General features: G+C 40.2%; 1 protein-coding gene across 4 annotated transcripts in view; it reads right to left on the reverse strand.

Moving 5' to 3' along the window:
* Positions 1–999: 999 nt before the first annotated feature.
* FAM114A1 (family with sequence similarity 114 member A1) overlaps positions 1,000–15,560 on the reverse strand; it is a 70,180-nt gene continuing 55,619 nt past the window's right edge. For all 4 annotated transcript variants that reach the window (XM_035714514.2, XM_025437332.3, XM_035714513.2 and 1 more), the window contains 5 exons: positions 14,872–15,033; positions 13,355–13,494; positions 10,675–10,747; positions 6,368–6,421; positions 1,000–4,649 (listed from right to left, as the gene is read on the reverse strand). In XM_035714514.2, the coding sequence (XP_035570407.2) occupies positions 4,548–4,649; positions 6,368–6,421; positions 10,675–10,747; positions 13,355–13,494; positions 14,872–15,033 (531 nt within the window). In that variant the 3' untranslated portion in view covers positions 1,000–4,547. The remainder of the gene's footprint in view (positions 4,650–6,367; positions 6,422–10,674; positions 10,748–13,354; positions 13,495–14,871; positions 15,034–15,560) is intronic.

Raw genomic sequence — 15,560 nt, forward strand, 5'->3', positions numbered from 1 at the left:
GTATGGTGCGTTAAAATGCTAGCTTGTCTGGTCAAACTGCCCTGGGTTTGAATCCTGGCTCTGTTTTACTAGTTGTGTAATGTTGGATGAATTATATAATTTCTCTGGGTCTCGGTGTTCTCATTTGGGCAGTGGAGATTGTAATAATAATTATCCAATAGAGTAATTACGGAGATGAGATGGGACAATGCTTATAAAACACTCAGCCCGGTGTCCGGCACATAGTAAACACGTATTAATTATTATTATTATTGAAATCTTTTGGATGGATTGTTTTCTGATGAGATCAACAGGGAAAGGGTCATATAATCTTAAAGAAAGGGGAAGGAGTGATGCGGAACACAGAAGCAGGACTGTACAAGCTGATCCCGGGAAGGAGGCACTTACTGTCAAAAAAAAGGAAAAAAATCCTGAGAGAGAAAAAGGATAAAGATGGCAGAGGCTCAAAGGCAGAGGCTTAGCTTTGCTTTTTGCCAAGGTTCCATCCATCTGGCCTTGGCTTCAACGCGGGCTTTTTGCTCCAAATGACAGCTCTAGAAGCCCAGTGGTGAAACCCAGGGCAGGGAGATAGATCATCTCGGAAGCACCCTAAATTCTGTAGTCAGGAAAGGCATATAAAAATGTACATATTATTCTTTTGAAGTATAGAAGTCCCCTGAGACCAATAGGAGAGACAGGCCTGTCAAGTGAGTCAGCAGTGACCACAGGCAGACATAATCCCATTGCTTTCTGGTTGACAGCTCATGCAGAGGAAAATATTCTCTGATCCACACAAAGGTAAATGTGGCTTCAATCCCAACACAAAATTCTAACTGTAATCATCTTCTATGCCCAGTCGATGATGAATGAACCCAGATGCCAGAAATATCAGGACCACCACCAATACATTTCTTACCATTGGGTTGTAATAGCTTAATCATCGCTAATGGTAAGATGCTCAAAGGGCAGGATAACTCAGGTTACCTTCAGATCTAAGCAAAACAAAACAAAACAACAGAATGACATCTTTCCTCACATTTGTTTAATAGTGGATATTGCAGCAGAGCATCTATTATGGGTGAACATACAGAAAATGAGAACCAACCCGAATAAGTCATAAGAGATCTAGAAAAATAAAACACATGGTGAGCCACATGATTTTTTCTTCTTTAATGTGAAAGAAGGGTGGCTGGTCTGAACCCACTCCTCTAGCTTTTTGAATTCTAATCAACTGTAAAAACAAGGAAAAGCTGCAGCTCTAAAACGGATTTTCGGTATGATCTCTTCTGATGTGTCTTCACAAACACAATAATTTAAGAAACCGAGTTGAAGCCTGGATCTGAGTTTTCAGAATGTGGGGCATGCTTCAGAGGAAGATCAAAGGGCAATTTTTACATTACAAAAATTAGCTTGATGCAGAAGAATAACTGCTCTTATAAAATGAAACATGGATTGAAAACATGTATTATGATCCTCACCATCTGTTCAGCATATACTTTATCATCTGTCTGTCTATCTATCATCTTTCTCTCTATATATGTATATTTTTTAAGGAGAGAAATCTGTTTATTTTACTTTTTTGCTAAATTACTTCTCTAAGCCATTATTCCTAGACCTCTGGGATGGCTTTGATTGAAATCTGCCTGCTTTCATTTCTGATTTAAGTGCAGCATGGCCAGTCTACGCAGAAGGTGACTTTCCAGACAGGTGAGCTCCTGGGTCAGCTGATTTCTACAAAGCACAGGAAATGCTCTCATTTCTGTGTTCAGACTTCCACCCTATAGTTAGCACTTTCCTTTAGCCCACCCGAGGCCAGCGCTTCTCCAGCCCCTTGGAGCCCTGCTGCCAGAGGTCCATGGCTCCTTAGCTGGTGTTGCTGAGGCTCCTGCATCCTGCACCCCCACCCCCACTCCTGCCACCACCTCAGCTCATCCCACTATTCATTTAATCATGAGCTTGATGTGCAGCCCAGTGTGAGACCCAGAGAGAAGATGGAATTCTGTTCTCGGTGGGATAGAATATTTAAGCCTAGGCCTCTGCTTTAAGATTTGGGACTCAATTTTACCCTTTAGAGCTGTATGTATCAATACCCCAAAGCAATTTTTCTTGGATGCATTTTGCTTTGAATTGGAAATATGCTTTTGATGTTTTTATATTTAATAAGGCACAGGCATAGGACTACATTCATTATTTAGACTAGAACTTATTTTGCACTTGATGTAAGAGAAAAAACTGGTACATTTGTTCAGGGTAATTGCATAGAGTGAAATGAACCCAATTTATGTAAAGGATTATTGAAGGGATACAAAACATCCCAAGTAAGCCTGCTAAATCATTCATTCAGAAACTGATTGACGTTTGCCCAGACCTGGATCCCGCACTTTGCTAGGTTTTAAAGCAAAGCAAAGAAGCAATTATTTAAAAGTGATGATGAGAAACAGCATTCTTGAAAGAGCAGTCCTGGAGGGTGGATATATTTTAAGTGATTATTCTCTCTTAAATAATGTAATTCATAGACCATTGAGGAAGGCCCCTGGAATCAGCTCTCAGCCTATGTTTCTACCTGGCAACCTTTGATATTCTATCATTGAAAGATATGTAAGTGCAATGTAAATAATGTCAACTACGTTTTTAAAGGATAATTATCTCTTTTATTCTGCAGATTCCTGTTTCATTTTGTGATTTAAAATGTTGCTATAAACTAAATGGGTGCAGTTGGGCTTAAAGTCTATTTCTGGGATTCTAGCTCCTTTGAAACTACTTGGTCCTATTACATTTCCAGTTAACATCTATAAATTCGTCTGATGCTAAAAAATCTCATGTGAAGAAACTGTAAATCTAAGTTCTTTCGTCTGCTCTATACACGTTACGTCCAAAATTTACAGAGGTAAAATCAACATTTTCATTAGTTAATTGTTCTCTCGACTTACTATCAGAAACATTTCAGGCAATCAGGAAGCAAGAGGGGGGAAGAAAGAATCTTTAATTGATTCCTCAGAGAATTCTTTTCCAAATTGTAAATAATTGTTTTTATGTTTTCTATTTGGCTGGTTCAGGAGATACACAAACAAATGCAGACAAATAAAATGCTAATAAGACACAGGAAAATATTAAAATAGTCCCACCTTGCCTATATGGGAAAAAGGCTGTCCACTCCATCAGGAGAATTAAAGCAAATGTGAATGAAGGATTTTTACCCTTCTAAGAGTACAAGCTTCCTCTGCCTTGGAGAGAGCCATGGAGCAAAACATCTTGTGATGATTGATTCCTGTAGGGTTGCTGATGGGGCTCTGAAATAGGAGGAGTATATGAACCCCCACTGGCAATGAACTTAGGGAGCTCAGGAGAAGTGGCCACTGACAGTCAATGCCTCGCCTGGCTGCAGGGTCTTCTGGGCAGCCTTTCATGGATCAATACACCAGTCAGTCAGTCCATGCATTGGTATTTTCTGCCCTTTAGAAACAATGATGGTATTTACCATTGGTGAGTGTGATCTGTGTATTTATAGAATATCTTGCCTCAGATTTAAAAAATGCAGTCTAAGGGTCTCCTGTGTTGAAATCTCTTTAATTTTCTATTTGGATATTTCCAAGCTTTGTAATTATGCTATCATGCACTTATGCTCATAAAAAGTCAAGTTTAAATGGAATACTCTTTAGTACCCCTTTTTTCAGATATATTTTCACCCCAAATCTAAAGTTTGGGATCAAAAAGTCAAGGCAATGTGGAAAAATTCAATAATACGCTGAAAGAACATTAAAAAAAAAACCACTAGTTTACCTTGTTCTTCAAATTTTTTTAAGGTTTAGAATATACATTAGTATTTTTAAGCATTTTAAGAATTATTAAAAACCCTCTTTTAGAGCATCTATCTAGAGGTCCCTGGCTGGCTCAGTCTGTAGAGCATGCAACTCTTGATCTCAGAGTTGTAAGTCTGAGCCCCAGGTTCGGTGTAGAGATACTTACAGTGTTTGTCTCTACTGGGTTGAGATCATGATCCTCTATTATGAGCACACAGTAGGAGCTCAAAGAAAGCTTGTTTTCAGAATGAGTTACTATAAAGAGATACTTACTGTTTTTCTTTTACCATAATAGGTAATATCTATAAGTAGTGTTATCTTTGCCTATGATATTTATGTGACAAAACTAGGTTCAGTATAATTGATTTAAAATAATACTATCAGAATGGGAAATTGAGAGGCGGGTATTTAAAGGATTAAAAAAAAAGTCTAAGATCTGCTCACGAATTTCAAAACATAGCATGCTTGACCAGGAAAATGGAAATGAATACTGGCGACCGAACTCCAAATCAAAGGAAATTATTAAGATAAAGCCATGTACATTTAAATTAATATAAAGAAAACACAATTATTTGTGAAAACCGCCATATACATTAAGAGAAATGATATTCCCTCTATTGCATTCTTCATACTGTCCGTGCAAAAATTGCGTGTAGAGTCCTCAATGGGGCGTGTGGGGCCAGAGGTGTCGAAAACATCCCCTGAAATGGTATGTATCAAAGCACTGTGACCTGCCTGCTTTTTTAACTAGACGGAGTCTAGGCCAGGTTACGGCTGTGCTTCTGAACAACTGGTCTGGATGTGTGACACCTGCAGGACAGGCAGCAGCAGCTGGAAGGCGTCCTGTATGTACGTGGTGCTGTTGCAGCCCTGGGGAGAGGGAGAAAGGTGGTTGAAGGGTTGTTTCACAGGTCAGTCTTGACAGTTCTTCCAATTTAATAACGGCCCCTCTCTTCAAACTTCACAACATCTCGCCCTTAATGCTGGTGCTTAAACCAAATGTAAACCCGCTCCTTTGGATGGACTGATTGCACTTAGCTCTTAATTATCTATATTAACGAGGGGAAGAATGCACTCAACACGAGGCAAGTCCTTCCCATAGACACAGGGGCCACATCGATAGGCGTATTTTCATGACCCAATAGGTCTGGTCTTCCCCATCCTTCTCCCAGACCAAACCCACTGTCCTGAAATAACATGCAAGCCCAGGGTGAAGGCAACTCTAGTGTGTCCCAGCCTAGAGATGAGTAAACAAGAATGCGCCACATAAAGGTAACTGGAGGTATCATTCATTGTGCAGTTATCCGTGGCAAATCCTTGGGTGCTGTCATCCTCCTGTGCACACGTGTTGCTACCCTCTACTTGGTTTGGATATTTGATGTTGCCATTTGTGTTCTAGGGCAGAGAGAACAGTGGGCAGAGAGGCCATTTGATGTTCAGGTCACTAAATCATAAGAACCCCCCCATCCTGGGGAAATGAATAAACATTTGACCTCATATTCTTCATGACTGACATAGTAAATTAATCTGCTGATGCCTCCTGGGTGGCCAGGGAGACATTTTCTTATTCCACGTTCTGTCCTGACTACCTGGCTTTCTTTGTAGCTGTGGCCTCCAGACCTTACCCCTACTGCTCCTCACCCCTTCCAGGTGACTTCATCCCACCGTGCGGCTGTGTCCTAAACAGTAACCCTTGATGCCAACACTGTGTTACTTTCGTACCTTCATAGTTTTCCGTAACAGCAAGGCAAATTTCCCACAAACATATATATATGAATGAATTTGGTAAAATTTCCAAACCCTGCACTCAGCAGCTACTTTAGACAGCAAAAAACTACAGTGGATGTGTTGCCCATGTTCAAAACTTAACCTGTGGCTTCAGCTGCATGCCCCGGGGCTACAGATGTGCCAGTTCCTTATAGTTAGGCCCCCCATGGAAAGTTTTCCTCCACTGGCCACAGATAGAACACAGCAAGAATGAAGCCTCTCAGGCTTATTTTCTTCTCTCTTATGGCCCTGCTTCTGGCAAAATCACAGCAATAGGGGGAGGCTTCAAGCAGTGTTACAGAGTCCTGGTGAGCTAGCAGGCCAGAGAGTGAGTGGTCTCTGAGGACAGAGCCTCTGGTCATTGACCTGGCCGAGGCTAAACAGACAGCTTGTCACCATTGCTAGTCCTAAACTTAGACCCAGCAGAACCAAAGGTTATCGGGAATGGAGAGAAGCACCCATTTTTACAAAAATCACCACGGAGCAAGAATCCCTCATTGCAGCCAATAATCACAGTGTTAAATCTGGTGTCAAACTTGGCAGCAGAAATGTGCTTCTGCCGGAGGAAACAGCAACAGAAATAACGTGCAAGCTTAGCATTTCTCTTTATAATCAGGGATTCTTGAAAATTAGGTATTGTTGCTTCACGCAAGGGTTTACAGCTGGTTGGGCTATACAACTGTACTCAAAAAACACTGTTGATGATAAGATTTAGAATTGCAACAACACTTGCTGCCTGGGAAAGATACAAAAAAAAAAAAAAAAGTAGCTCTAAGATTTGCTTTGATTCAGAAGCACTTTCTCCCTTGGGGGCTACTTACCTCTAACAATACACTGTTGATCATGGGGTTAAGGACCTCAGCCTTCTTGTTGCTCTGTGGAATCAAAAGGATGAGATTGACTGATTAGGTGCTCATACTATAAGGCTTGTCACATAAAATGTCATGCTGGCTTTGAAAGAGGAGGGAGAGGAGTGGAGTGCTTATTATAGACCAGGTTTCACATTTGGTGCTTCTTCTATATAGTCTTATTTAATTTTGACAGCAATCCTGGTAGGTAGGTACCATGATAACCTTAATTTAAAGATGAGAAACTAGGAATCAGGAAGGTGGAGTAACTTGTTTAAGGTCACACAGCTAGACATTTAAACACAGACGTTTTTAACTATTGACAGCTTGTAGCATGTCTGGGATTATGGGGGCGGGGGAGTGTGAGGCTGAGTTGTACAAGTACAGGATTGAGTCCTGTCTCTACTTGAAATGTTGATGTTTTGTTCATCGTGATCTTTTTGCGTTCATTTTCATTTTTAAAATTTTTACATTAAAATATCTATCTAGATGACTGATGTTTCTTTGTCTTTTTGGGGAGCCTGGGAGCAGCGTAAACTCTTAAATTTTGTGGGTGAGTTAAGTCCCTTACTTGCCCACCCTAGTTAGACCCAGCCCTGGTCAGTAGCCTTATTTTCTTTCTTGTTTTAAATGCAAATATAGGTACTTGGTTATAGGGCATGTCTTCTAGATTAGCAGCAGAAATAACACAGTCTTTTTTTTAAAGACCTTTTTAAATTCTTTTTTAAAGATTTAATTATTTATTTTAGAGACAGAGGGAGAGAAGCATGTGCTTTCTCTTGCATGCCAGGGGCAGGGAGGGGCAGAGGGAGTGGGAGAAAGAAAATCCTCAAACTGACTCCCTGCTGAGTGCAGAGCCAGTGTAGGGCTTAATCCCAGGACCCTGAGATCATGACCTGAGCCGAAATCAAGAGTCTGATGCCTAACCAAATGAATCAACCAGGTGTCCCCAAATCAACACATTCTTAAATAGAACTTATAGTCAGATCTGCAGATTCCAGTTTGTAACACATGAATATACGTAAAGCACAGAAATACAGAGCCTGATATTAAGTAGGTCTTCAAAAAGTGAGAGTTAGTGTTAGTATCATTATTATTATTTCCACTACTAGTCTATCAATCAACACTCTTCTCCAAGTGTTCACTTTACTCTTAGACAATAAATAATTAAAGGGACTGGAAAGAGAGAGGGCAAGTTTAATGGGCTGGTTTTCTTTACTGTACCCAGAAGACTTTATGGTAAACAGAAGTATATAGATGAAATACATCTTTCCCGAGCGGCACACTTTCAATGACACCACTCTACTGAGGGCAGAGTAATGTCTTATGAGGGAAACCATAATGGAGTCTTGGGGAAAAACTCTTTAAAAACCCAGTCATTTTAGTAACTAACCAGAAAATCCATTATGGTATTTGCTTTCATGTTTATTTGATTATCAAAAAACCTCTAAAATATAATCAATATGAGGGCAATAAAATGACATTGGTTTTCAGAATCAATGAGATGTGCAAGCAATTTAAATGGAGTCTGGAGAGTAATATGCACTCATTAACTTCAAGTTATGAATAATGGCTGTTTTAGAGAACAGCAACTCAACATAAATGATTCATCCTAGCACAGGATCAGGGGTATTGTTGTGATGGGACGGCATTTCAGTAAACTCTGTTCAGCTTTAGCTCTTTTTTTCTCCAATGTGGTAACTTGTGTCTTTTGGATTTTGTGTACACAAACATTTGCACACAATATATATGTGTGTACGCAAGTGTAAGTCCAAGTGTACACCCAATTGCTAGAACCTTGCTACTCAGAATGTACACCGTGGATCAGGAACATTGTTCTCATCTGGGAGCTTATTAGATATACAGAATCTCAGTCCTCATCTCCAGCCTACAGACTCAGAACCTGCCTTTAACAAGGTCTCCAGGAGATGTGCCTTCACATTGAGATTTGAGAAGCACTGCGCCAGAAGACAATATGTCAAAAGAAATGGGAAGCAATACTGTGAATATTACCCATGAATATAAATAAATGAATGTTCAACATGAATCATATATAACATATGACACACACACATCCTCATCACTAGATAGCCGTAGAGAAACAAAAAGTTGGCCATCTGTCTTCTGGGCAGCTGCCTGGGAGGTGAGAGATCAATGGAGAGGCCTGGGGGAGTCGGTCGCCCCTCTAGGTCTCAGTTTCCCACCTAGTGAACTGGGGAAAGAATGAGAAGAGGGTCCAGAGAGCCTTGGGCAGCTGGGTGGCTGAGGCTGTCTCATCCTGATTAAAATCTCACACCTCTCTGTAAATCTGGCAGTTACACCAAAGTCCACAGGGGTGGGTTACCCAGACAACGCTGAGCACATAAATGTATTTTATCAAGCCTATCATATCAATGAACTTCTATCTCCCCCTTCACTCTGCCTACATATAGTGAAGCTCTTATTGCTGAAGCCCCCAAATTATACAAGTATGAAAGCTCATGCTTTACAAAATAGGAGAAGCAAACTAGATTCCTTGACAACAGAATGAGTAAGTGGTATGTAGTTCATCCCTAATTAATTGAGTCGCTTATCTGCTGACAGGCAGGTCTGCAATCATTTCCACTTCTTTTGAGAACTGCCCTTAGCGAGTGGGGGCGGGGGAAGTGCAGCCTCACAGTCAGGTAGGTCTGTATGATATGATCCTGTCCCCAAGTCACTACAGGTGACCCACACTGATGAGCCTTTCAACCTTCTCACCCAGGAACCCAGAATCTGAATGGAAAGACATGGGGTCCGGGAACTGCTACAACTGAGTCACATTAACGGTAACACTTTGGCGAGAGAGGGTATATGTATTCTGGTGCTGGGTCCCACAGCTTCTCCCATTCCTCCACTGCCTTTAGTAAAGTCCCTTTTCTGCATAGATTACATAGATTTCTCCATAGATTATGGGCTGAATGGTGTCATCCCAGAGAGATACACTGCAGTTCTCACCTCCATGACACCAGAATGTGACCTTACTTGGAGATAGGGTCAGTCATTGCACATGTGATTATAAGATGAGGTCACACTGGTCAGACCTGAATCCAATACAAATGGTGTCCTCAGAAGAGAAATATGGACACACATAGGCCTAGAGGGAGGATGATGTGAAGACAGATAAAGAGATTACAGTTAGGCTGCCACGAGCCAAAGAATGCCTGGAGCTCCAGCGGCCAGAAGAGGCGAGAAATGATCCTCCTCTAGAGGCTCCTTGGGAGAGTGTTGGCCTGCCCATGCCCTGACTTCAGACTTCCAGCCTCTAGAAGTTTCTGTTTCTGCTGCCAGTTCATGAGACCTGTCATGGCAGCCCCAGCAAACTAACACATTCGCAACCCCCAAAGGCCAGAACTCAAACAGGAAATAAAACCTGCTGTTCCTCATGGCAAGGATCATCTCTACCTGCCCTTGCATTGAGGGCTTAAAAGAAAAAGTAGAAAGGTTAAAAAGGAATATTTTCCACTTGTCTTCCCGATCCCACTAAAGGGGACTTTCTGAAGAAACTGTGACTGGTTTCTGAAGAAAATAATAATCAGAAGTCACACCTCCAAACCAACGCGAAACCTTTCAAAGTTGTTCCCTTGAGAAGAGAGCTGCTTACGCTAATTGGTAAATTTTTTTCTTTTCGTTAAAGCTGAAGTGTAATAATCAAGGAAAGAAACCTCTCACCTCGGGGAGCCCACAGGACAGGCTCTGAGGGCAATAGTGAATGTGAATATTCAAAATTATTTTAATAGGGATTCTTGAATTATGTATCACAGATATTAAGTAACGAAAGGAACTTCTATTTGACTTTTTAAAATCACTTATTCAATATTTTGTAAAAGATTTTATTTATTTATTTTTGTGGGGGAGAAAAGGGGTAAAGAGCTGAGGGGGAGGGAGAAGCAGATTCCTCTGCTGAGCAGGGAGCCAGAGGGCAGGGCTCAATCCCAGGACCCTGGGATCACCACCTGCCCTGAAGGCAGACGCTTAACTGGCTGAGCCACCCAGGTATCCTTTACTTCTTTTTAAACAAATAAAATGAGGCCCAGAAATGTTCCAAAACCCACCTAATATCTTGTAAGTCAGAGATGGCAGTGTCAGAACTAGAACCCTCGGCTGTCCATCCTGACACAAAGCTCCTGGCCTGCTTTTAGTGGACATCATGGCACAGCTTCTGTTTATGGAGCCATCAAAGAAGGCATTGCATCCTGCCCTGCTCCTCACAGTTCCTCACAGACCCATCTTCCATAAAAGAATCAGTATTATAAACTTACCCCAACAGTGGTTAAAGAATTCATAAACTTCTTTGATAAGGAGGCCACTTCTTTACACATCGCAGTAGTTAATCTGAAAGGAAAAAAAAGGGGTTGGGAATTTTCCATCAGATCAAATAATTGAACCATCAAGACAATTACTGATATTGATACCATATTCCATTTAAAAGAACACACACAAGTTTTAGGATGCTCTGTAGAAATGTGTTCCTCAACAATCTTCCAAGATTCACAATCACAGTTGAATTGAATCCTCGTTTTCTCGGCATGTATAATTAACGAATAATCACCTAATTCACCCTACTTCCTTTTAGAATCAAAAGTGTATGCAGGAAAATTTGAGCCTTGAGCTCCATACATTTAGAGGTATAAGCCTCTTGCCAAGTAGCTTTTCTCTAGCTTTTGGTCATTTTGAAATAATAAGGAGCATTCACTGGGGTACTATGTTAAGTACTTTTATATGCACAATCATATATAATCCTCATAGTGACTTTATGGATTACATTAATATCTCCATTTTATAGATGATAAAACTGGCATTTAAGAAAGTTATGTAACTTTTTTTTTTTTTTTAAGTAGGCCCCACACCCAACATGGGGCTTGAACTCATGACCATGAGATAGAGCCACATGTTTACTGACTGAACCATCCAGGCACCTTAAGAAGGTTAAGTAACTTGCTTAGGACACCCTGGGACAGAGCTGGGATTTAAACTCAGATGTCTCTTGATTTCTTGATTATGTTTTTATTAGATGCCTCGTAATAAAGATCCTGTAAAATCTGTTTGAAGACTTAAATCAAAACTTCAAGTTTATTCTAGCCATTTGACTTGTAGGACTTTACCCCAAGAAAAGAATGCAAGACCGGTACAAATATTTAACAAAGCAGTGTCTGTTATGACATCACAGGTGATGACAAAAACAAAAACAACCCAGTTAATGTAACAATGTATTGTTTTCTTTTATAGTTAGTATATATGACTTTTATGAATAGTGGTTAAAATGCTACTAGAAAAACAGTAACTCCTAATCAAGAAAAAGATCTAGTAAAATCAGTAGAAGTAAGCTTTCTTTTGATAAATACGGGTTCTAAGTTATGTATTTAGATTTATTGAGTTCTATCTGTCCACCATTCCATCCATCCATCCAATCATGCACCTAAAACTTAGCTGTAGAAAGAGTCAGGAGTAAGGTCCAGGGATAGCCCAGAGCCATTTTTGTCTATGTCCTTGGGCAGGTGGGTGGAAAGGCACTTATTATACAGACAAATGTGAGGTCTTGTTACCTTTTGCTCGTGGCAACTTGGTAAGGTTGAGACAATCTGGACTGGAAATCAGAGGTGCTAAGAGTAAGGTCCTGCTATATACATGCTTAGAGACTTCTTAACATTCTCCCTTTACAAACAAGTGCCACATACATAAAAGAGCACTTAGGTGTTTTCCTCAATACTTTAAACTTTTCCTTCTTTTCCTTTTCTTCTTCCTTTTATACACTGAAGTAAGTACATATTCTTCCTAAGTCCATTAAGTGCAGGATTGTACGGTTTTTATAATACCTTTCATTTTGGGGATGCCTGGGTGGCTCAGCGATTGAGCACCTGCCTTTGGCTCAGGTCGTGATCCTGGGGTCCTGGGATCTAGTCTCACACCAGGCTCCCTGCAGGGAGCCTGCTTCTCTGTGTCTCTGCTTCACTCTCTGTCTCTCATGAATACATAAAATCTTTAAAAAAATATCTTTCATCTTCACATAGGGAAATCTAGACTTGTAAGACATCCTTACAAGTGAGGAGAAGTGCTACCAGTAGGACAAAGATGCTAACATTGACTTTTTGGAAGGTTCTTTGACTAAACATTTGCTCCCCAATCTACAAGGCCAAATGCAGTAATAAGCAAAGACTAGTTAGCTAGCAAAGCAAATGGGTGTATTGAGATGTGTGTGCCTGTACTCATATATTTTTATGAGGCTCTATTTTGACTTCTGTGTCTGTGTAGTAACGAGAAGGTACTTGGATCTGTGCTAATTTTCTATACCACGGCATACAGTCATGCGCGTAAAGTTAACAGCTTGTTTTTCAGCTCCATACCAACTATTTTAATATATGCTTCATACCAACTATTTTCATGTATATAAGGTTACACTGATACACATGACTATTTCACTAGATAAACTAATAATAATGGCTACTATTTGTTGAAGAATATAACATATGACAGCACATATGCACACACACGCAATCCACAGGGAACTGGCTTACATCAACAACCATCACTGCCAGAATTCAGAATACGCAAAGCGGTATAAGTCGCATCCAGGTGTTCTTTCTCTATTCTTGTAGTACGTTAAAAATGCGATTTCCCTTAAAGGTCCGTGCTTCTAAGACTTCGATCTACGAAAATAAACACCTTTGAATGATGTAGTGTGTCTTTCCTTAAATCTCTTCATAAATCCTAGTTAATTATTATTATTCTTGCTAACATGATTCAGCTAAGAATCTTATGACTCCTAAGAGACTCTATTTCCTGAGATGACCACAGAACAACGTTATGCAAATTCAGAACTTGTAATTTAAATCTTTAGTAGCCCCAGGTGTGTGGGTGCATGGGTGTGCTTGTGTGTGTGTGTGCATTTGAATGGCTTGTGTACATAAAACTGGAAAAATAAGAATTAAAAGTAACATTTACTTTATCAGCACTCTTGCTTGGTCCTGCGCTGGTTTTTCCTCTTCTTGTCCGTGAAGAATCAATTCTGCTACTTTATGAAGCTGCTCGATACAGCGTGCTGTTACTTCTGCCAGACTTTCGATGGATAGCATATATACTTCCTGAAATAGATAAATGCAAGTAAGATAATTATTCACTGAGCAGAAGCTTTTTTTAAAAGAAAAAAAACCTGTGACGCAAGGCACCTGGCTGGTTCGGTCGGTAGAGCATGTGACTCTTGACCTCTGAGTTGTGAGTTCAAGTTCCACATTGGGGATAGAGTTTACTTAACAACAACAAACAACAACAACAACAACAACAACCCTATAATGTCAAAAAAAAAAAAAAAAAGATGTAATTCTTGAAAAAAATGTCCTGAAAAGTTTACCCAAAGATTAACTGAGTGTATCTGAGACTCTTCTAAGTAAAAATGCTGCCATCAAATGCCAGTGCTTCCAGGTCCCAGGTGACATGCAAGCCTTACAGCTGTGTCCCTACTTCTCAGAGCAGTTCTGCACACACTACAGGCAGGTGCTCAGAAGGGCAACCGAATAAATAAACCTCAATGGCCATTTGTCTTTAAAGTGACAGGATTTAAAAAGTTACTTTCATGGGGCACCGGGTGGCTCAGTCGGTTTAGCATCTGACTCCTAGTTTTGGCTCAGGTCATGATCTCACAGTTGTGGGACTGAACCCCTCATTGGGCTCTACGCTCAGCGCAGGGTCTCCTTCAGATTCTCTATCCCTCTCCCTCCACTCACTCTCTCTCACAAATACATAAATAAAATCTTAAAGAAAAAAAATAAAAAGTTACTTTCTCTAAAATGGAAATTCAATGTAGAGATGAAGTTATTGCAAACTCATTTGTGAACACAGGCAGGCTATAAATTATGCACACATAAATTTATTAAATTACAGATTAAAAACTACGGCCGTGAAATTTTTTGGAAAAAAGCTTCAATTACCTCATTAGTTTATGGGGCATAAAGACATTTTATAGTTACACATTTGCATATCAGATGGAATTTTATCCTAATGATAAATCAACTATGTTCTTAAAGATCTTTTTTTTTTTCCTTTCAATTATCATCGTGAAGCTCTGGAGAAAAACTACAATATCTATGCTAAGTCCCGAATTGTCTTGGCACTGAGAAATTTTAGTGTTTATCACGTTAATCCTCATATTTCTATACTGTTTGAAACAGGGTACAAACGAAAATGAAATGGTTTCTGCTCACTTGAAATTCAGCTAACAAAACTAAAGTAATATTACCGCTCTTTAGGGGCACCTTGGTGGCTCAGTGGTTGAGCGTCTACCTTTGGCTCTGGTCATGATCCCGGGGTCCTGGGATCAAGACCCACGTCGGGCTCCCCATAGGGAGCCTGCTTCTCCCTCTGCCTGTGTCTCTGCCTCTCTCTGTGTCTCTCAGGAGTAAATAAATAAAATCTTTAAAAAACATATTAGTGCTCTTTAGGTGGCTAATCTCCAATAAATTTACCTCAACTGTCTTAGTTTTCGTTTCTTCTTTTTTATCTTCTTTGGGATTTTCTGGTCTCTCTTCCTCTTCTTCCTCTTTAGTGTTCTCCTCCGACTCTTCCATCATATCTACTGACACTGTAGCTTGATTTTCTTCCACCCAGTCATGAGCCTTCTTCATGGCCTGTGAAGCACCCCCAACCAAAGCAACTCATTTGTTATGCAAATTTGGAGACTAAGAAATTCCAATTCCCAGACTAGAATCCAGTTGCCCTACACCTTCCACAGTGGTTCTCTGTACATTCAAAAAGCGATGGGGCATTTCCCTAGGCTCCTTAAAAACACCATGTTGGTGCCTTCTGGTGAATCTAAAGTAAGGAAGGGGGACAGAAAAGAAAGGAAGTATGGAGAGAACCTTGCAGGACCTGTTTAAGGAGCACTGTAAAATGCTACACAGATAGGCATAAAAAATGACTGTCACCTTGAAAGAGCAATAGTATATTTTTCACTTTTCATGACCAACTATAAAAGAATAACAGTACTTTTTTTATATATATGGGTTAAAGATTTAGCCAGGGTCATTGCTAAAGCAAATTTCCTCATTTGATATGTCTCATGAAGCCCTTAATGTATCATGAACCTAATAATGTATCAAGCAGGGAAGATGAAGGATGGCTCTGCTCTTCCCCAGTCATGTCAGGGGAGGAGAGA

The sequence above is a fragment of the Canis lupus genome, chromosome 3 (genome assembly GCF_003254725.2).
Source record: "Canis lupus dingo isolate Sandy chromosome 3, ASM325472v2, whole genome shotgun sequence".
NCBI lineage: Eukaryota > Metazoa > Chordata > Mammalia > Carnivora > Canidae > Canis > Canis lupus.